The 23310-nt window shown below is 45.1% G+C and overlaps 1 protein-coding gene across 11 annotated transcripts in view; it reads left to right on the top strand.

Moving 5' to 3' along the window:
- Positions 1-2249: 2249 nt before the first annotated feature.
- The window catches only part of CPEB1 (cytoplasmic polyadenylation element binding protein 1), a 50997-nt gene continuing 29936 nt past the window's right edge, over positions 2250-23310 (top strand). The window contains exons 1-3 of one of the 11 annotated variants that reach the window (XM_079953312.1): positions 2250-2414; positions 6938-7112; positions 14883-15071. In XM_079953312.1, the coding sequence (XP_079809438.1) occupies positions 7040-7112; positions 14883-15071 (262 nt within the window). In that variant the 5' untranslated portion in view covers positions 2250-2414; positions 6938-7039. Of the gene's footprint in view, positions 2489-2516; positions 2593-2696; positions 2810-6937; positions 7113-14307; positions 14607-14668; positions 14772-14882; positions 15072-23310 lie in introns of those variants that run through there. The other 10 variants (XM_079953315.1, XM_079953306.1, XM_079953311.1 and 7 more) reach the window with 10 other exon arrangements.

Raw genomic sequence — 23310 nt, 5'->3', positions numbered from 1 at the left:
CTGGGGGGAGGCCAGCAGCAATGATCGGTTAGGTACAGCTATCCCATGGGCCCTGCTTAGAAGAAGAGTTTGGATTTGATATCCCGCTTTATCACTATCCGAAGGAGTCTCAAAGCGGCTAACATTCTCCTCTCCCTTCCTCCCCCACAACAAACACTCTGTGAAGTGAGTGGGGCTGAGGGACTTCAAAGAAGTGTGACTAGCCCAAGGTCACCCAGCAGCTGCATATGGAGGAGCGGGGATGCGAACCCGGTTCACCAGATTATGAGTCTACCGCTCTTAACCACTACACCACACAGTGCAGCTCAGCAGAACAGGGTGTTTGCCCATTTATGCTGAACAACTACAGTAGTTTTCTCTTTAATAAGCTCTCTGTGCCTAGTGGTATAGCACAGGCTTTGCATGTAGATGGTTTTAGGCTTAGTTCTCACCAAGTTAAAAAAGGGGGGGGGCAGGTAGCATGTAAAGTGCAAGAAATCTGCCTGAGACTCTAGGTTGCTACTGCCAGCGTTATTAGTTGGAATTGCCAAGGTTTTGGGGAGAGGACTTCCAGAGACACCTGGCTTTTAGGCTGCAAGCTGATTTACTACTATATGCAGTTGTATTAAAACTGCAAAATAATAAACTCCCCCAAAGTCTAGCAAATCATGGAATTAACCGTGCCAACTTTCCATTGCACCCCTTGATGGTTAACTGGTTTATAAGTTTTTATTAACCAAGGTCCCTTTTGCCCCCCCCCCCCCCGGGCAATAAAAATTTTGAGCGGGCCTCCCTCCCTAAAAGTTAATGGGCATTGCCATTCAAATGATGTGTGTGCACCGCATCATGCGATCGATTGTGCAGGGCGGGGCCCGGCCCCCTCAAACATTTTATTTATCGGCCCCCAGCAGTTGGCTCCTATGAACAGAGGTGTGTGTGGATTGTGAGGTTGGGTGTTCACACTACATAAATGAGACGGAAGGAGCACTTCTTCAACACACAACACATGCTTCCACATAGCCTCCAACTTGGATGGCTTCAGAAGGGCATTAGATATATTGCTGGAGCCAATGTCTACCTCCACAGGAGGAGATGGTTTGCCTCTGATTACTGGTTGCTGGGGGGGGGGGGGAGATGGGATAAAGGGGAAGCGTCCTGTTACTCTTATGTCCCTTGCAGCCCTTTTTTTTCTAAAAAAAAAAGTATGTTTGGGTTATTTTCATTTTGACTCAAGAAAATCACAATTTTATAGTTGAAATCTGGAAAACAAAATACAGTAAATGGACATCAGGGGTAGCAACAGAACTGACGATTCACCGTGCTAGAGAATAAACTAAATTTTTAAAGAATTTTAGTTTCTTCTCCCGTTAGATTCACAAAACGTTTAGGGGTATGCGTACTCCTGCGTCCCCCCCCCCCCCGAAAAAAAGCACTGGTCCCGTGTTTTTCCCAGAGGGATCTAGCTGGCTATTGGGAGGACGCCACAGCTGTGGTCTCTGCATGCAGGGGCTTCCTCATAATAATAATAATTTTATTATTTGTATGCTACCAATCTGACTGGGTTGCCCCAGCCACTCTGGGCAGGTGCCAACTAAAATAATAGTAAAAACAACACCACACACTAAAAGCTTCCTTCAGATGACTTTTTTAAAAAACTATAGCTGTTTTATCTGTTTGGCTTGGGAGGGCTCTTGGCAAGGCGTTTTAAGGTTTTTTACAGTGCAGCCTCTACTCAAAGGTAAGGCCTACTGTATCCAGCGGATCTTGCTCCCAAATCAGCGAGGTGCGCGTCCTCAGCTGTTGCAAATTTGTCGTGCAAACCGCCTTGCACCGGGTGGTGAGGCCCACAGCAGCGGAATAAAAGCACATATGCATGCGTTGTTTTTTTTTTCCAAATAAACAGGTTAGAAATGCCTTGGTGCATTTCTAGGGGTGGCGTTGCGCAGTTAAAAATAAATCTAATTTAAGCTTTTGCGTGGCCATTCGAGCCACGGGTGGTGAGGCCCACAGCAGCGGAATAAAAGCACATATGCATGCGTTGTTGTTGTTTTTTTCCCAAATAAACAGGTTAGCTTGCTAGCCTTGGTGCATTTCTAGGGGTGGCGTTGCGCAGTTAAAAATAAATCTAATTTAAGCTTTTGCGTGGCCATTCGAGCGCGCCAAAGTATACGTGAGGCACTGAGGCAAACGGCTGATTAATTAGCCGGCCTCCTGCGCTGAAAACTACTCCCTTCTGGCGGGCAGGGAGCGTTTGCAAACTCCTGCAGGCGAGGGTGGGGCAGACCCGGCGACGCTTCGCCCGATCCCCCGGGGAAGCAAGCGCGCAAGCGCGCGCAGGGCTTTGCTTCTCGCTGTTTTTAACGACGACCCCCTAAGTAGCGCCTTTCCCCCCGCCCCGTGGAGGAGGGGAGCGGGAGCCACGTGCGGACGCGCAGGTATAAGTTTCCCGCGTGCAGCGCTCGCGCGGGGTTTCCGAGCGGGTTGCCTTGGGATGGCTTTTACGGTCCCGGTGAGTCCGAGGCTGGAGCGGGGAAAAGGAGGAGGGCGAAGCAACGGCGGCGCAGCGAGAGGCTCAAAGCGGGGATTGCAAAACCCCCTCGGTGACCGCGGCGGGTGGGCAGGGAGCTGCGGAGGGCGGGTGGCCGGGGCGGGTCTGGCTTCGCCAGCGTTCTCACGTGCTCGAGCCGCGCGCGGCTTCTGGCTCTCCGCCCCGTCCGCGTGCAGGTGTTTCGTTTCGGTTTGGGAGTCGCCCCGAGCCAGTCGCCCTGGGGACCCTTAGCGGGGCGCGGCGGCGTCCACACGACCTTCCGCGTGAATATTGACTATTATCGTAAGCACATAAAAGGGCCGTGCAGAGGGGGACGCATAGGGGCGGCAACACTCCCTCTCGTCTCCGCTCCCCTACTTCGCTTTGTGTACTAATGGGCTTTGCTTTCTAAGAAGCGAAGTTGCTCTTAATTCCGAGGAACACGGGCGTGGAGTTACCTCCCTTTCTTATTGTGCGCATCTGTGCCTGTCTGCATTTTCCCCGTTGGTTTCGTTTTTCTCTAGCTGGCTCCGCTTCTCTTGCCCCACCCGCTTTTCTGTTTCCCAAACCCCCAGCCGTCTCCCCCCCCCCCCCTTTAGGCTACAATCCTAACTCGTTACCTAGGAGTAAGCCCCATTTAATTCAGCATGACTTACTTCTGAGTAGGCGTCGCTAGGCGCACGCTACTAGTTTGCAAACCTGTGTACAAATGACTGGGAATACGGGCCATTGAACTCGGTGGGACCCCCCCCCCCTTTAGGCTACAATCCTAACCCCAGTTACCTAGGAGTAAGCCCCATTTAATTCAGCAGGACTTACTTCTGAGTAGGCGTCGCTAGGCGCACGCTACTAGTTTGCAAACCTGTGTACAAATGACTGGGAATACGGGCCATTGAACTCGGTGGGACCCCCCCCCCCTTTAGGCTACAATCCTAACCCCAGTTACCTAGGAGTAAGCCCCATTTAATTCAGCAGGACTTACTTCTGAGTAGGCGTCGCTAGGCGCACGCTACTAGTTTGCAAACCTGTGTACAAAGGACGGGGAATACGGGCCATTGAACTCGGTGGGACTCGAGTAGAAAGTCTTCGCACGTGCAATAAGTTGCACATCTTTCCTCCCCATGTTCTGCTTCTTTCGCTACAAAACTTTTTAACACAGCAAAATTATAATAATGGTGGTATTGCTTGTATGGGTTCTGGCCAGGACTATTATAGAAAAGGTGCCGGGACTCAACATGAACGCTTCCTTTGTTCTCTTATAATGGTAATGGGGCTCACCTGAGAGGTGCCGGAGCTGAGCTCTTGTGAAATGCTGCCGAAAAAAAGCCCTGGTTCTGACCCACTGTCTGAAATCTGCTGGGCTTTTCAGTTATTTTATCCTGTGTTTTGTGGGGGAGGGCGTGCTTTCCTTCCAAGTGCTTTTCTACCCAACGCTCACAGTTTCAGTTTGTACCATGGTGGAAAAAATAACCTTTTCTGCTAGTAGAGAAAGAATAAGTTCCTTGGAGGTGAGTTAGTGGACGCTAAGACTAGAAATTCTGAGATAGCTCAAGCTTCCCCGCAGAGAGAAGGGACTTCTAAAGCACGTTTGAGGCACGTTCTTTGCCTCAAAGGATTCTGGGCACTGTAGTTTTAGGGTTGTTGGAAATTGTAGCTGGAGAGGATACTTGAATTGATAGTGCATAAATAAATTGCTTGTGTACTGCATATGAAACTTAATAAGAATGTACCACTGTACAAGTTTGTTTTTTTTAAAAAAGGCTGGATAGCTTAACTGATTTTGTATTTCATTGTTGGCCCTAAACTTAAGGAACAGGGGTGGTGGAGTCAGGAATAATACTAGCTAGATGGTGTTATCCTCCGTCAATTGCCTGAAACTCAGTCAGTTGTTTTCATTAGCTGTTGACTCTAGAAGGGCTGTCTGTGGTGTGTTCTGTGATAGTACAGATACTTTAAGGACTGTGCTATGTTCAGGTTTTTTCCTTGCTGGTGATTGTGCTGCTTGCTGATTACCACACAGTAGCTGCAGCTGTGTGTTCTAGGAGAAGCTGGAATTCAACATTGCCAAGTCCTGATTTCATTAAGCATTGTAGTCCTCATGGTGCAGAAAGCTTTGGAGACTCAAGCACAGAGTCCCAGAACTTAAGAAACAGTTGCAAGAGTTACGAGGTGCGAGTTTAGATCTGCAGCCACTGCTTTATTAATATTCTGCACTTTAAGCAGTCAAGCCCCAATCCCCCAGGTCTGTTCTTGGCAATATCTGAAAACAGATTTGTGTGCCTGTGTTGGTGTGTGGAGGATGCAGCCTTGAGCAGGCGCGGTTGGTGGAGTAGAGCAGTGTTTCCCAACCTTGTGCCTCCAGCTGTTTTTGGACTACAATTCCCATCATCCCTTGCCACTGGTCTTGCTAGTCAGGGATGATGGGAGTTGTAGTTCAAAAACAGCTGGAGGCACAAGGTTGGGAAACACTGGAGTAGAGGACACTGGAATCATTGGATTAGTGGTATGAAAAGACTACATTGACGGGAAGCGAAAATCACCCTAGCTCTGAATCACCCACTCTCACAAACTTGGAAATGCTAACTTGAGAGTATGCTAAGTATTTGGTTTATTACCATTGTGTGGCGCAAATAGTTTGATTCCAAAGCTGTTGCGGCTGACTCCTTAAGCACATTCTGAAAGTGTTCAGTTAAAATTTGTTGCTTGTAGCATCACTTTCATTATGCTGTTCCAAGGTGGGTAATCTATTTCAACCCAAGCATTACATACCCTTTGAGGGGGGTGGGACAAGCCTAGTGGCAGGCAGAGCTGGAGGCAAAAGTCGGCAAAGCAAAGGTTAAGAGCCAGTGTGGTTAAGAGTGGTAGACTAGTAATTTGGTGAATGGGTTTCATGTCTCCGCTCCTCCACTTGCAGCCGCTGGGTGACCTTGGGCCAGTTACACTTCTCTGAAGTCTCTCAGCCCTACTCACATCACAGAGCGTTAGTTCTGGGGGAGGAAGGGAAAGGAGAATGTTAGCCGCTTTGAGACTCCTTAAAGGGAGTGAAAGGCGGGATATCAAATCCAAACTCTTCTTAAGAATCCTGCCTTTGTGTACAGTAGGCTATATTCCAGCCATAGAAAAGTCAAAAGGTGCCTTTCTATGTTCACACCTCTCTATTCAGGCAGGCAGGAGGCAGGGTGGCAGTTCAAGGATAACCTATGTCAGACAAAAGCACTTGAGGATGTTGTGTGAAGCTGGTGACTGGTACAGGGCAGAGAGTCTTGGAGCTTGTCTAGAGCGGAGTTTTATTGTGTGTTTGCAGTTGTTTGTGTTTCCATTTAATTTGCATAGTCCCCATGGTGTTACTCTCAAACAACAGTCTCAATGCCTTTCCTCTGCAAATTCAGGGATAACTCAGTACAGGGATGATCTGATAAATTGGGCTCCAACCCTCTCCATTTAGGCTTGCAGATTGTTTCAGTGTTTCGGGGTGTGGATCCATTGTCACATTCTGGTACTCCCTATTTCCACACCTAGTACTTCCTCAATGCTCTCATTCCTTTTCCAGCCATTCTGGTACCTATTTCCTGTGCATTCCTTAATGGAGCAATATTTCCCTCCCCTTGATCCCAAACACTTGTACCAAAACCAGAAAATTGCACAAGCAAACCAAATTCAAAAATTCTGTCTCGGATACTGCACATTCTGGCCCTTGAATTTGTACAAAACCGGAAAACTGCAAAAATGTATGCTGAGAATTTATAGTTGCCTGTGTGCTTTTGCGCAGTTCCGGGGAGAGATTAAGAAAAGGAATTGAGGTGTGTATACAGCTATCCTTATTCCTGCACTGTCCGTACTTAATTGGCATAGAATCAACACACCAAAAGCCAGGGGCAACACACAAAAGGGAGTGAAATATACTCAGAATCGCAAAGTGATTTCATGCTCTTTATTCAGCTCATAGTGGTGAGGAGGAATGAATGAATGTCCCCTCAAAGTATCTGCTTTATATACATTATTTACACAATGGGCTGCACATGATTGGCTAATTCTGGAATTCTACTGTAAGCCAATCAGGTTGTGGATTCACTTATATCTGGAGCATGATTGGGTGGTTCCTGCCAACCAATCATACTGCTGCATTGTTCTAAGACCAATCAGACTGCTGCATTCTGAATCCTATTGTTCTAGGACCAATCAGACTGCTGCAGTTTGGATCCTATTCAACTCAGTACATAACAGGGAGCAACTACACTTATGAATGGGAAAGATCACAAAGTTGCTCCTTGTACACTACTCTTCCCCCTCCATTCAAATTACACCAGAGTAGTCCAAATGCGAACAAGCACTCAATGACCAAATGGAGAGGCATGGAGGACTGCATTCAGGCTCTCTGACCTAAGGTCCCCCTCCCTTCTGTGGTGCTAATATGGTCGCTTTTGTTTCCAGAAGGACAGTACTGGAAGGACCATAAAAGATTGCTGGGACAACTCTGACGTTCCAGCTTTGACCACGTGCAGCAACGCAAAGATTTTCCGACAAATAAACGGCATGCTGGGGAACTCACTTGACTTCAAGGGAGTCTGCACAACACCCATTGCAAAAGAAAGAGATCTATTATCAGGTGACTTAATGAGCTGATTATAATATTTTAACATATGGGGCGTGTTAGTCTGCAGGCTTCTATGGAGTTGTAATATTTACAGTCAATGTGTGAGTTTCCTTGATGGTTTAAATAGCTAGCAAATAAGTTGGTAGCAAGGTGTGCGATCTGGAGGAACAGCTGGCAGAGTCAGATGAGGATTATATTCCTGATACTGTGGGTAAACTTCAAGTTCCCAAGCACACCTGTTCCCTACTTTCTGCCGCATGACCAGACCCATTCCATAGGTAAAGACTGTTGTATTAAAACACAAGCCAAAGTGCACCATCATTAAAATAAAACAAATGCTACTACCCAATGCTTCTAAATGGTTAAAAATTGGCCCTGTCTGATGAGGCTGGAAAGCACACATTTGTTTTCATTTTGTGCTTGTAATGAGCAGTGCAAAAAATAAATCAGAATTGCAGGCATAAATAGTTTTTGTAAAATTAGAAAAGCTTCAGTTTACATTGTAGTTGTGTAGCTGAAGTGCTCTTTTTCTTGAATGTGCCAGTATAACAGGCAAGTCAGTGTTAAATTAGTCGTAAATTAATCCTTAAATCTACAGATAGCAAATGAAGAAGACACTAATCCAAGGACAATGAGCAAGCCTATGAAAATGATCTGAGTCTTGTTCTGCAGCCTTGATGATTTGGAAGCAGGAAGCAGCCAGGGATTTATAAATCTCCTGAAGCTCGAGCCCAAAGTTGGTAATAGTATTTAGAGAGAAACAAAATGCTCCACAAGTAGTTAAATATATGTAAGCTGTACCCTGGGTGCTCATTTAGCTAAAATCCCCCATCCTCACTGTATAAGTAAAGCAATTAGCAATTAAGTTATTTTTATCAGAAATAACTATGATCTCTACCTGCATTATGTTTGGAGAAAATGGAGGCAGTGGACCTTCTTGGGTCCACACGTTAGATAATAAATATCCAGATGGCTGTGAATTATCCATAGCAAATCCTGTTTTAGGAGACAGATAACGGACTGTGTGCTGTTTAGGTCCTTTTGATTATATACCAGGCCACTTCAACAGGTGGGTGGGGAAGCCCACCTGTTCATTAGCTGATGTCACTGCAATGCCAGGTGAACTGTTTTCTTTCCCCAAGTTTATATATACTACTTCTTCTGTACGCCTGCTCCCTTGGCCAGTAAAGTGAGATGAGCGCCGCAACCCGAGTCGTTCGCGACTGGACCTAACGGTCAGGGGTCCCTTTACCTTTACCTTCTGCCCAGGTGGGTTGAAATCAAACTATGCTGGCAAAGGAAATGTTTTCCTGTAGGGTTTGCTTTTGGTACCCATCAACTGATTGATGCCGACAGGAAGCCCTACCTCCGGCAGAGATTGGCTGCATACGGTTTCTGATCAGGATTTCTGTAATGCAGTACGATCCTGGTAAGCTTATTGGAACTTAACAGCAACACTCACTCACCAAGGATCAATTTAGAGTGTACTTAGAGTTCATGGTTGTTTCTTTTTAGTCACGGCTTTCCCTGCTCCACACTTGATGTAACACATGATTTCAGGTGTGCATGGTTTGAAAAATAAAGAAAGCCTGCCTTGGTGACCAGATTAGGATGCCTTCTAATATGCTTTTTTGTTTTTTCACCTTTTGTTTGCTCCTCTGGGTTCCTGTGGGAAGAAAGGGGGGATATAAACTTAAATAAATAAAATAAATAATAATTTGGCCCATGGGACAAAGGTTCTTCACTGCTACAGGACAGAACAAAAAACCCACCTAGAAAGATAGAATAGATGAGTTCTTTCCAGCATTCAAGGCCCTACCTTTTCAGAGCATTCATTACGTATCAGATTTTATGGGGCTGTATGGATTTGTTGTTCGGTCAGCCTTAACCTTGAAACACGTAAATATAATGTGGGAATAATGTCTTCTAATTAATGTTGGTGGTATTATGTGCACATAGAACTGTAGCCCGCCACCATGCACGTGGTAAATTCCCTTATCACACACCCACAGTAGTAATTTGCGTGCAGTTTTTTGACTGTGAGAAGTTAAGCTGTAAAGTGCATTCGTCCGAAAATGCTGTTCCTGGGTCAGTAAAACTGTTGATGGAGCCTTAAATCTCTGCCCGTAGCCATCTCCAGGCCCTTTTGATGAAAGTTAAATTCAGATTGTGCAATCCAGACCTGGGCTAACAAGGTCTTTTGAATACTTTAAGAGGATTACTTCTTGGGAGGTTGAACAACAGCTTTGCAGGAGCTGAGCCTTCTTTCATAAAATGAAGCATTTAACTGGTTCTGCTCAGGCGGCATCTCATCAAGCATGTGGCATGACTTGGTGAAATTTATTGGCTGCATCTACCCACTGTTTCCAGTCATACTAATTGCTAATCCCAGTGGCACTGCCTTCTCTGCCATGAGCCTCTGAAGGATTTATAACCTGGCATCATTCTCATAGCAATATCACTTGATCTCCTGCAGACACCTGGGGAATACCATCTGCTCCTGTTGATGTAAATGCTTATAGGGCTATTCAGCCTGCAATCTGAAAATCATAGAAGTGGGTAGGGGTTGCTTCCAAAGCTCATATCAGGTTAATTTCTAAGAGAGCCTCTCCCCTAGATCTTGACTCCTTTAAAGAGACCATTGTGTTTTAGGCTGAGCCACTAAGCAACCATGGGATATCACAAAAACATAGTTTTAAAGTTACAAGAAGAAGCCTGGTTTCCTGTAGACTGGCATCCTTCTGTGGTATCGCACAGGAATCAGAGAATTGGAAGGGCTTGAACCCACAACCCTGAAATTAAAAGTCTCATGCTCTACTGACAGAGCAGCTTGTTTTAGAATAATTGGTTTACTGTGTTTTGAATAACTGATGTTTGTCCAGGTTTTCATAACTATGGCAGTGGAAAACATAGACCTTTTGGTAAGTGAAGTGCTCAAACATAAAATAGCAGTTTCAGGACACCAGGCAGAGGGCCCTCTCAGTAGTGGCACCTGCCCTGTGGAACGCCCTCCCACCAGATGTCAAAGAAATAAACAACTATCTGATGTTTAGAAGACATCTGAAGGTAGCCCTGTTTAGGGAAGTTTTTAATGACTGATGTTTTAATGTATTTTTAATCTTTTGTTGCAAGCTGCCCAGAGTGGCTGGGGAAACCCAGCCATTTGGGCAGGGTATAAATAAATTATTATTGTTATTATTATTATTATTATTATTACTACTACTACTACTACTACTACTGCTTGGGCAAATGCCTAGGTCTGTCCTCCATCCTTTAGTCGAACATGCTGATTCCTTTGTAAGTGGAAAAACAAGGTGGCCCTTATATTGCCAAAAGTAAATATGAAGTTTTAGGGTGAGTTCTGGGTTTAGAAAAAGTCATAGAATCCCAATTTGGTAGCTTTACCTAGCTGATTGAGATGTTCCCTCAGCAAATGAAGATTGGGCTTTATTCTCCAAGGGAATAAGCTGGCACTTGTTAAAAAGATTTAAGTTTTACTCCTTTCTGAGAATAGTATTAATGTTTAACGGGCTTTCAGATTAAAGGAATATTATTCCCGCAAAGGAGATCATGTTGAGTGAACATTCACAAATATATGCTTTGTTTCTCTACGTTTTAAGGAAATGGTTGTTCTTGAGAGTATAGCTCTGGAATAGGCTCGTATTCCACACTTGCAGTGTAGCACTTATGTGCAGCCATAGTTCAAAAGGTTCCTGCATGAAGGTACCTGGTCTGTGGAATATACTAAACTCAGTGCACTTAGCAGACATGCATAGGATTGCCCTGTAAGGTTATTAACACAAAGCATGTTTCATGTGGACATAACCTGGGTTGTAGGAGATGGCAGAGTTTAAAGGTTGCACAACAAAGGAATCCAACACAGTTGTGAAACAGCTGTGCAGTCCATTGCACAGCCATCTTTGGTAGTGCATGTAATTTTTCCTTGTGCAATGACGTTCTGCCAGTGCAGCAAATCTACCGCTTAGCGACTTTAATTTAGCAGTAGACTACTGTGAACTGTGCAAATGATATCGGTGCAAGTTTGCATCAATACTTTGCAGTTGGCATAATTCTGCAACCACAAGGAAGTTGGAAAGCCATGTGAGGGCACCCAAGCTCTGCCTTTCACTCTTTTCCCAGGAATAGTATAAATTTTAATCAGCATTCCCTCTGGCTCTGAGACTTCAGACATTGCCCACACATTCAAGAATATCTTGGCAACCATGAGACTGCTGCTTTCTTGCTAAAAACTGAAACTCCTAGGAAACACTTGTGTGATGCCGTGGTGTTATGTGAGTCCCCCCCCCCCCCCCGGTGCCTGCATGGACCTGCAGCAAACACACTACTAAGTCTATTCTCCAGTTTTTAGGTAATTACCAGTTTCGCTCTCAGACTTGGAGCCTTATGCTGAAGTTCCATGATGGACACAAATTCTCCAAGTCCTGCTGAATGCTGGTCAGCCCAGTGCACCATTTGTGGCATCCTAATACAGCCACAGGGACGCAGGTGGCGCTGTGGGTTAAAGCCTCAGCGCTTAGGACTTGCCGATCGAAAGGTCGGCGGTTCGAATCCCTGCGGCGGGGTGCGCTCCCGCTGCTCGGTCCCAGCGCCTGCCAACCTAGCAGTTCGAAAGCACCTCCGGGTGCAAGTAGATAAATAGGGACCGCTTACCAGCGGGAAGGTAAACGGCGTTTCCATGTGCGGCTCTGGCTCGCCAGAGCAGCGATGTCACGCTGGCCACGTGACCCGGAAGTGTCTCCGGACAGCGCTGGCCCCTGGCCTCTTAAGTGAGATGGGCGCACAACCCCAGAGTCTGGCAAGACTGGCCCGTACGGGCAGGGGTACCTTTTAATACAGCCACAAGTGATTTTTTAAAAAAAAATTATACAGACTGTGATCAGATTCAGATGTTCTTCTGAGCACTTCTACCTCTGGGCTGTGGTTTGGCGAAATCACACGGCTAAATATTGCCTGCCAGGGTGTGGGGACTTTATACAATTTGCCTTATAGCATCTGCCCTTCCCAAGCAATTTTCTCATTTTAAACATTGCTGTTGCAGCATATAGTTTATTAGGCATATTCTAAACATAGATAACAAGAAATTGTGTTCCCCTTTCTCCCTTCTATAAGAAATATATCAACCGATATTGCCTTTCAAATGCCACTTTGTGCAGATTTTTAAAATATTGTACTTAGACGTCTGCTGTGTCTAATAGAGAATCCTTAATCAGTGTCCTGTGTTTGCAATAAGCACTCTAAAGGCATGTACAATTCAGCCGCGCAACAGATCCAAATCCCCCCCCCCCAAAAAATGTTTTGATAAAATCTCTACCCAGCTAGCATGCATGTTTAAGTCATAGCTTTTTATAAAATCCCATGAGTTCCAGAATAGGACTTCCTAGCCTAAATTAGCATTCACCTCTAGACGGGGTGAGCTCCCGTTGCTCGGTCCCTGCTCCTGCCCACCTAGCAGTTCAAAAGCACGTCAAAGTGCAAGTAGATAAATAGGTACCACTCCAGCGGGAAGGTAAACGGCGTTTCTGCGCGCTGCTCTGGTTCACCAGAAGTGGCTTAGTCATGCTGGCCACATGACCCGGAAGCTGTACGCCGGCTGCCTCGGGCAATAAAGCGAGATGAGCGATGCAATCCCAGAGTCGGCCACGACTGGACCTAATGGTCAGGGGTCCCTTTACCTTTACTATCTCAAAACTTTCAGAGCACACTTTTTTAAAAAATGGAAATAACATGCAATATGATCCATTTACAATAACATCTCTCCAATTTAATCTTAGCCAACAAATGACAACCTAAATTGCAAGGTTTTAATTATTCTATCAGTTTTTTTAAAAAAACTTCTGAGGGGGAAGAGAAAATAATTCCACAGCTGTGGGAGACCAACAAAAACACAGGACTATTCTAAACTTAATGTAATCAGTTATCAGTAGTTAACAAAGTTATGCATGAATAGTTAACTATAAATGCCAGGAATATTGGGATCCAGCAACCTTTGGTTTTCATTTAGCATCCTAAGGGCAACTCCAACAGTTGCAAATTTCATTTACAATAAAACTCAAAACAAGTGTAATACAGCTTAATTTTTCAGAACATGAGTTGTGGTTATGATGCAAGGCAGTGAATGCCTTATCCCTAAATTGGAGGGGTCCTTTTGTGTGTAGAGATTCTTGCTGGGCTGAAGAGGAAGGATTTTATCAGGCGATAATGCATAAAATGCAAGCTGCCTACTACATAAGTGTGGTGTTGACTTCATGTAATACTTGACCATGAAAAATGGTTGGTTTATTGATAACTGACTGTCTCCCCCTCACCCCCCCAAAAAAAAACCCCTGGATGATTTCAATAAGAAGCTATTTTTGCATTCTCAAAGATCCTCCTCCTTATTCTGTACTAAAAATGTGGCTGCTTTGTAACTCCCCTTTAGGGTTTCAGGCAGCATGTCTGGTCTTAAGTTGAGAATGAAACTGCCATTTCTTAGCAATTCCAGAGGTTGGCACAGGTAGCTGTGCTCTTTGGTGTTTGTTCCAGCTGTTAAATCTCAGGTGGGTGGCAGTGTGAGCAGGATGTTACTGCTGGAACACCTTATGACTAGAGCTTCAAAAGACTCAAGGTTCTCTGGTCTGGCTCCCACCCTGTTCTGCATTATGCTGGAATTTGGAGACTTGCAAAACATAACTGCCTTTTCCTCCTACACCCCTGTGCCATTTATTTCGGAGATATATTTTTTTTAGATGGGAAAGCAGTGTTGTGACAGGTTATGCTTTGGGTGTGGCTGTCCCCCCTCCAAAATAGTTTTTATATATTATTATTATTAAGGCAGGGGGATGCTGACTTTAACCTTAGCACTGTTTAAACGTCAGGCTCTGTTACCACTACCCCTTAAGTGTGCATGCACCTCCCAACGCGTAGCTCAGAATCTCTCTTTTATTTGAAGGTTACCCATAGCGGTAAACAATGCAGAGACTGTGAGGGCTCAGGGTAGCCAAGTTTAAAGCAAACAGACGATGCTAGCAGAATTGTGAAGCTTTGCATTTTGCTGCTTCCAGGGCTTGCGCCAGCAGCTGGAAACATTCCAGGACGAAAGGGTTTTTTGTGGGTGGGGAGGCGGGGCCAGGGGAGCTGGAGAGCACCAAGCCAACAGTGTGATCTCTCTCTATCTCTCTGTCTCTCTCTGTCTCTCTCTGTCTCTCTCTCTCTCTCTCTCTCTCTCTCTCTCTCTCTCTCACACACACACACACACACACACACTCTGTGCCGCTGTGCTGCTTCCTCTGCTGCTCTGCTTTAACTGAGGGGGATGGCTGCTGCCTCCAGCCACCTCCCTGCTCAGAGCTAAGCTACAGCTCCCTGTTTAACTGTGTCCGCTGGCCTCGCCTCTTCTCCCCTCCTGCATGCTGCCTCGGCTCCCATGGGCAGGCTTGCTCTCCACCTCTATCATGTAAGCGAAGATGTGGCTATATTGCATGGCCCAGTGACGTCTCTGGCAGAACGGTAAGCATCAGCAGAGCCTGATCACATGCCGGCCCAGTCACTAGTGCCGGCGGGATAGGAGGGTGGACGTGGGTCTGGGTGCAGGCCATCTGGTGCTCTGCTCCTCTCCTCCCCGCCACCCCTCCATGTCATCACTATCTGTAGAAATAATAGCTGCTGAATATCGTGAGATCTGGTTTGGGCTTCTCCCTCTGCAAAACTCCTAAACTCCCGAGCTCGTGCGTGAGTGTATTTTTATTTGTGTTTTTTCTTTCTTTCTTCCCCCTGTCTGAGCAGACTTCCAGGACTCCAAGGGAGTGGCAGCAAGCAGAATGCTCTTCCCACCTTCTGTGCAGGAAGGTCCGCGTGGCCTCCCAGACACCACTGACCTGTGCCTTGGGCTGCAGTCTCTCAGCCAGCCAGGGTGGGACAGGCCATGGAGCTCCCAGGATTCGGATGCTGCAGCCCAGCCTAGCCTGCAGTCTGGTGAGTGACTCTGCTGACGCACAGCAACAGTTGCCAGATTGCCTTTTTTTGCAGCTTTGTCACCAGGAGATGTTCCTGGCATAACGGCGGGTTCTGATTATTCCCAACAGCTTCTTTCTTAACATTATTGTTGTTATTGTTTTACTAAGGCACCCATTCCCTCAAGAGTAATATTGGGGCGCTAAGTGAGACCTTTTGGGGAAGGGAAACTGTAGCTGCCCCCCTCCCCAATTAATAGAGAGCGATAAGTTTCTAAACCTGATACTGCATTGAGATTGCAATGGTAAATATTGGGCGGGGGCAGTAGTAGTGTTTTCTGTGATGCTCCTGTAGAGCCAGCTGGTTGGAGGACTAAAGTTGTGCTCCCCAAAGTGGCTTTGGATCGTGGGCTGTTGTAATATTTTAGGCTGGTGCAACGTGGGTAGTTGATGATGGCAAGGAGTTTAATTGTATTTATTTAGAATGTTGTTTTTTACTGTGCTTGTCAACCCACCAGAAGTTACCACAGCAATTGAAGCTGCCCCCTGCAGGGGGTGTAAAAACAAAGGAAAGGAGCTTCATTCGGGCTCATTAGCAGATGCCCAAATCTTGACTCTAGGCAGTGGGTGGTACCTCTTCCTGGGTCAAGGGCCTGTGAGAGATGCCTCTATCCCTATTGTGAGATTACTGATCTGTATCTACCAGGTTAGGATAGTATCTCTGGTTGGATGTGAGTGCACTAAACTCTCACATTCCATTATCCTTTTGAAGTTTTCCTTCATGGGGGAGCCAAGCATTTGCACCTGTTTCTTCGAGTGTTGTCCTCTCCTACTGCAGAGTTTCTGTGATTTGCCAGCCTGTGATGAGTCAGGAAGATGAAACTTTGGAGAAGCCAAGCTAAGTAAAAGAAACCCAAAATAGTCTAGTCACTGCCCTCTGAAAACTATTCTGCTTTTGCTCAGCTGGGCTTCTCAAAGTTTACAATGATAACTCAGTACAGTTCTTTGAGAATGTGTGTTGTATTGGCTTTTGCAGAAGAAACCAAAATGTATTTTTATCCTGTTAAAGCCTTGGAAACTACCACTGGCTTTGACGGGTGGCAGGACAAATCAGTATGATGTTTCGCCAGTATTTTTGCTGGTCCCGTCGGGCTGTTGTAAATGCTTTTGGCATCAGCATCTTAAATAGCTTCTGAGTGGTTCTGCAAACTTCTAGCAAGAATGGCTTAAGGAAAGGCTTATGTGCCTCTCCAGCACATGTAATGGGGGTGGGTGGGGAACAGGTGGGTGTTCCCAGGAAGTGGGACGGGTGGGCTTGAAACCACATGCAGAAGGCCCATTTATGTTATTAGTCTCGATTGCAAAAGTTGCCTGTCAGAGAAGTACTTTAGTTCCTTCACCGTTTTCATTTTGGGCTGTGCTCATTTTGGCAACAGATGTGTTGCATTAATACAACTAGTTTCTGTAGGGAAACTAATGCAGGGCTGCATTAGTGGAAGATGTTGGTTGCTCAGAGGACATCTGCGCTACCAAACTGATTCCCAAAGAGCCCTGTAAATGCAGCCATTAACTCTGCTGGGCATATATTGTGCTTTTAACGGGCTTGCTTGTATTGCAATAGAATAATGGCCGCAGTGGGCTGGGGCAAGAGCTTGGTGCAGACATCTTACGGTGGGGCAGTATTGGCACTTGCTCAACTGTAGCCGTCTGTAAAAATTGTGTATGCCACTTTGACAATCTCTGCAGGGGAGGTGGGGACTGTGGTGATTAAGGAAATGAAGTGGTCTGCTGGATGTACCCAATGTCCCATTAAAAGTGCATATAATACAAGTCAGGGAGGCAATGTGTGAAGGGGTAACATATCAGTAAGGATTTCCAGACAGTGTGCATGTGATCAAGAAGGCCTCAAAGAGGCCCAGCATTACCCAGACATGCCTAGGCAACTACCTGAACAAAGCGTGCTCCGTAACTTATTTCTGTACTGTAGACCTGCTGCACTAGACTCCATTGTATTGCAGCAATATATGACTACAGTACTTCTTAACTGCACTGCAACCAGCTGTAAGATACTGCTGCAAAAATAACTTCCCTCGGATGGGAGCCCCGACAAACAAAGCAAACCCTGCTTGAGTATCTTTACAGTGATGCAAAACTTGCTCAAATTCTGCCCGTGGCAGAAGTCTGCTCTGATACCCACAGTTTGCCCTGACCACAAAAGTTAAGATTTCACCAACCTAGATAACTGTTTCCATTGACTATGAGCGTGCAGTTTACAGGCATTCTTGCAATGCAGAACGATCCCATTGGCATTGGGAGCATATTTATGAGACATAGGGCAGAAATAGCATTGTATATGGGCCCAAGCGCCAGTTCAATCTGGGCATCATGTATTGTACATGTGGGCACAGTAAATTAACTGTTCATTGTTCCCTGAAGTGTACAGCCCAGCTTTGTGACTCCTTCTCTACTCCCATCCCTAAGACCAGGAGATGTTCTGCATAGGTCTGTGTTAGGAGTGCTACCAATGAGCTATGTATATAACCTGTTAAATAAATCCATTAAGTTAACCAGTGTCACTGTAGGGCCTCAATTTGTAGCTAAGGTTCAACAGACAATATGCATAGCAAGAGATTTTCAGACCATACCCAATGTGAGAAAAGTCATATTAGAAATAGGATGAGTGGCAACACCCACACATCTATTATCCCACCTTGTTAAAGTAGAGGGCAGGGATTGTATAACATTCAGGGTGTTCCATCCTGTGTGTGTATAAGCACTTATTTTTCTAAAAAAAACCAGCCAGCCCCACATTTCATCCTACAATAAGCAATAATTACATAAACAGTCCATAATAAAAAAAGGGGGGGAATTGAAATCTACATAAAGTTGGTAAAGCATGAGACTCTTAATCTCAGTGTTGTGGGTTCGAGTCCCATGTTGGGTGAAAGATTCCTGCACTGCAGGGGGTTGGACTAGATGATCCTCGTTGTGCCTTGCAACTCTACAATTCTGCGAATCTGTGAAATAGAGCATTAGCGAATAAAGAATGGCATTGGATATTTTGAGAATCTTTCTGCAAAAGGGGACAGGTACTCTGGTGGAAAGGCTGACAGCAGGCCCAAGTTGGCAATATTGTGTGCCTTTTGGTGCATGCAGCTACATTAACTCCTCTGCAAAAACTGAACTATGGGTGTGTTGTCGTCTCGTGGTCTTAAGTCAGCTCTGAATCACATACCACTTTGATTCTCAATCCAAGCACAGAATTGTGCTTGAGGCGGGTGGCCTCCCCACCACCACCTTAAGCAAAAAGAAAGGGGGGGGGTTGTGAGAGTTAAGATTGGATAAAGTAAAAGTGGTTTTAAAAATAAACTAAATTACCTAAATGAGAAGATTAAATAAAAATGAAACTGAGGAAATGGATGAAAGAGAGAATGTAAAATAATAACATATTAAAATAAATTATTAAGTTAAAAAAAATAAGGTGAAAGGACTTGCTGAAATAAAAATTTGAATACAGAAATGGGAGGTGTGAGGAGGTCAAGAAAATAAGTAAAGGGAAATTGATTATGTAAGGGGTTTAACTTGTTTCTTTTTTGTCTTTTTTAATGATTGTATTTTTCTTTTTTTGTCTTTTTCTGTTTTTTTTTGTTTTTTGTCGTATTATGTATTTTTTGTTTTTTTTTCTCTGTAATCTTGAAAAGTTTGAATAAATATTATTAAAAGGGGGGGGGGTTGAAGTGGCTGAACAGCAAGGAAGCAGCAGTGGGTGTCTGCGTTCCCATGCAAAACTCTGCCATTGCATGTTCACTGTTCTAGCCTCCCTTGCCCCTTACTGTTTCTTCTGCTTTGCAATGACTCTGCAGAGCCAGAGGAACAGCAGAAGAGAGCTGATTTTGCCTATGTATGGAAAAGCCTATTTTGGAGAAGGAGTTCAAAATTAAAAACTGTGAAACATAGGAAGCGACTTTATACTGAGTCATACTGTTGGTCCACGCAGTTTAGTATTCTCTGCATGGGCTGGCATTGGTTCTCCAGGGTTCCAGACAGTTTTTTTAAAAGCAAGTAGCAATGTAGATGGCCTTCCCAAGTGCATCATTCAGCAAAGGAAGAAATCTCCTTGAGTTGACTGCTTTAGTAAGCGAAGACTGGATGCTTTGTCGAGAGTCAGATTTCCAGCAGGCAGATTTCCTTTGCCATGTCTTGGTGCAGCAGCTGGCATCTTGGCGAAGTGCTGGACACCAGGACTGCAGCATTGCCCAGATTTGTCTCAAGGCCCCAGCCTGTAGGTTGGGAGGGACAAGCCCTGCCAAGTACCAGGCTATGCTGTTGGTTCGGAGCAGTTTAGAAGCTTCTGTAATGACTCAGCTGTACAAATCTACAGGGAGCTGGCTGAAAGTGCAAAAAGTTCGCAATCATGCTAAAAATACTATTGCTGATCTGTACTCTTGAAGTGCCAGTGTTTGACTACTGATGAGTTCTGAATCCAAGCATGTACTTACTGCTGTGATTCCTTTAAATCGGCATGCAGCTCCTCTGACTCGCTCTCACCATCCAGAGTGGCAAAGGCTGTGTGATCTGTAGCTTTATTATGCATTGCTTACAGCGGTGCGGCTTTCATTGAAGTATATAGTCCACAGCCTTCTATTTCACCAGGTAAGGAAAGTGATTCCTCTGTTGCAGATTTGTCAGCTGGGCTCTGTGACCACCTTTCTCTGGTATATTTAGTTGCAGGAAATGGCACATAGTAAAGGGACCCCTGACTGTTAGGTCCAGTCGCGGACGACTCTGGGGTTGCGGCGCTCATCTCACTTTACTGGCTGAGGGAGCCGGCATACAGCTTCCGGGTCATGTGGCCAGCATGACTAAGCCGCTTCTGGTGAACCAGAGCAGCGCATGGAAATGCCGTTTACCTTCCTGCTGGAGCGGCACCTATTTATCTACTTGCACTAGCATGCTTTCGAACTGCTAGGTTGGCAGGAGCAGGGACCGAGCAACGGGAGCTCACCCTGTTGCAGGGATTCGAACCACCGACCTTCTGATCGGCAAGCCCTAGGCAATGTGGTTTAGACCACAGCACCACCCGCGTCCTGGAACTGTACTGGAAACCTATGGTTTAAATCAATGTTTCCCAAACTTTGTTCTCTAGCTGTTTTTGGACTGCAATTCCCACCATCCCTGACCACTGGTCTTGCTAGCTAGGGCTGATGGGAGTTGTAGTCCAAAAACAGCTGGAGACCCAAGTTTGGGAAACACTGGTTTAAGCAGTTAATGTAGTTGTGGCATCTTGCTTGTGGTGGAGAGGCCATGGCTGTAGAGTGTCAAGTACTACCACTTCTTGGGAGCTAGGGTAGGGACCACTAGGACTTGTCCACTGGTTGAAAGTTTGATAGGAGATGAAGCAACTTGCCCAGCCAACCCTCCAAAGTTTGACTGAAGTGGTCTGAGAGCAAATCCTCAAGAGGTTGCAGACATTTGCATTGCAGTTAAGACCAGATAGCAAGGAAGAAAGGCAGCAATGAACCAGAACACAGTAGGAAAGGGAGGCAAGTTACTGAGCCAACAGTTGAGTTAACCGCCGCAGCCCCTGGTGACTGTCCGGAGCCGTAGCTCACTGGTGTAGAGCACATGCATTGCATGTAGAAGCTTCCTAGGTTCAATCCCTGGTATACCCAGTTAGAGTTGGGAAAGAAGTCCTGTCTATAACTTTGCCAGGCCATTGCTGACCTAGGGGGATAAATGGCTCAGGTAAGATGCACACCATACATTCAATGTAGTATCATACCAGTCATTGTTCCCCCCCCAAAGAAACATGGGCACTGTAGGGTCTCGTAACAGCTCTGGGCAGTTCCCAGGATTCTTTGGGGGAAGCCATGACTGTACCAGAGGTATATGAGTGCTTTAAATGTATAGCATGGATGTGACAGCGGCATAAGACAAATTCTGCCAGAATAGGAATGGGCAGCTGGGTATACCTAAGATCCAGCCGGCCAGTTTTGGGAGAGGGATGCTGACACCATCCCCTCTTACTCTAGTATACTAAGAATATTTCCTAATTTGGCAACTTGTATTCTACTTGCCGTTCATTTCTGAGCTCAAGGATATACCTTATTGGTATGGCAACAGTCGTCCACAACTTCTCCAATTTCCCTGCATCCTGCATCATGGTAATGCAATGTCTGCAGCCACATCGTGTGTAAAGGTCACAGAAAAGCACAGTTTCAGTTGGAGCAACAATGGGAGAAAGAGGTTCAAACCCAGAAATAGCAAATGGTCTGCCTAAAACGAGTAATACAATTTCTCAGTGTCGTTGTGAATGGGAATCTTGTTGAAAGAAGTACTCCAGCCTTGCAATGCTTTAGCGTAACAGCATCACTAGACGTGCCAGGTACCTCCTTTAGATTGCTGCAGCACCTACCATTTTAAAATGATTTTTATTTATGGGTGGTTTCTAGGTCTCGGAATTGGGTTGTTTACCTGCCCTGGGTGACAGTTTGGTGGGCTCAGACCCAAATCCATTGCTGTCACTAGAAGCCCTGGTGACGATTTGTGGCTCATTAGCAGCTTTGCTTGGCGCACCAACTGCAACTGTTCCTGGACAGGGAAGTAAGGATAACCTTGTGACTAAATTACTGTAATATGCTGTAGGTGAGCATATTATCCTTGCCACCTTATCCAGAAGCTACAAGTTGCTGAACTATAATAAACCCAGCATCTCTTTGGTTTTGCCAGTTTATGAGAAGCAGGGAAAAATCAATAAAAGCAGAAACAATCAGTGGTACAGTAAAACAAATAGTGTAGTTCCAAACATAGACCTTCTTATGCGGCCTAGGACCCTCATACTTATGGGACCGCTTCTCCTGGTATGTCCTGCAGAGTACCCTAAGGTCCATGAATAATAATAGCTTAAAGGTCCCAGGCCCTAAGGAAGCCAGACTATCCTCCACCAGGGCCAGGGACTTTTCAGTGATGGCTCCAACCTGGTGGAATGCTCTGTTCCACAAGACTAGGGCCCTGCAGAACTTGATCTCCTTCCACAGGGCCTGTAAGACAGAGCTATTCCACCTGGCCTTCAATTTGAATTAGCCTGATCCTCTATTCCCTTTCCCCTTCACTCTTCTATGAAGAAACCCTTTCTGGGACCCCACATTTAAATTCTTCCCTGATCTCCTTGCTGGCCCTAGTAGGACCAACTTGGCCAGTTAGCCTTGGTGATAGTTTGATGTCTACTGACTGGGTGTCCCCCCCAAAAAAAATGACCCCTGAATTTTTGAATTTTATTGATATTGATGCTGCATTTTATGTTGTATTCTACACTGTTTTTAAGTCGCATTTTAATCAATGCTTCATATTTGTTAGCCGCCCTGAGCCCAGTTTTTAAACCGGGAAGGGCGGGGTATAAATAAAAATTATTATTATTATTATTATTCTCACCCCCACATGCTTTAGAAGATGGAGGAATCTGAAATAAGTAAGAAGCAAGAGGAGTTGGAGGTTGTGTTGTGCAAAGACCTTGGCCACCATGTTGCAGGAGAAATACAATGTGCTATCATCACTTGTATTTCTGCCTTTGACATGGATCCAAACAATTTGCAGAAGCATGAATTTGGTTGGTAACAATATGTTTCTCTGTACTTTTTCCACTCCCGAGTCCTTTGAGGCCTAGTCAAGAGGTCAGAAACAGGTCTACTTAACTATGGCAGCAAAAGGGAGGCCACAGCAAAGAAGGCATCAAATCCAGAGTTCGTCTTGTTCTTGCATTTGAGAATTCTGTGCGCGCTCCCTCTCTCCTTTTAGCCTATCAGAAAAAATAAAGAACAAACCAAAACAGGAATTTGTTTCAAAATGGGAGGGCCTCAAAGTTTATTTGCAAAATAATTACAGCAGTTTAAACTCTGTCGCAGCATTTGAATAATTTGAGTAGCTTTAAGAAAGATATGCGATCTAAGATGAATTAAAAATTAGTCAATCTATGATAGACGTGTGTACTGGCAACAAGTAACATAATTGAAACAGGGAATAGACGGGAGGTTGAGTCTACAGTCCAAAGACCATTTTTTGCTTTATAATCTTGTAATACTGTGTTTATCTCTCTTTTAATTTGTATTTTTGTTTTTTGTCAAAAAAACCCCCACCATTCTGGGGTACTAAATATATGAACAAATTGTCTTTAAGGTTTTGTTCATCGGTCTAAAATACAATATTTCATAATAGTAATATTAAAAATTGCCAATTTGTAAGGGGGGGAAGCCCCACCATTTTTT

Source organism: Podarcis cretensis (genome assembly GCF_951804945.1).
Source record: "Podarcis cretensis genome assembly, chromosome: 14".
Taxonomy (NCBI): Eukaryota; Metazoa; Chordata; class Lepidosauria; order Squamata; family Lacertidae; genus Podarcis; species Podarcis cretensis.
The sequence above is the reverse complement of the archived record's forward strand: the minus strand, read 5'-3'. Positions and strand labels throughout refer to the sequence as shown.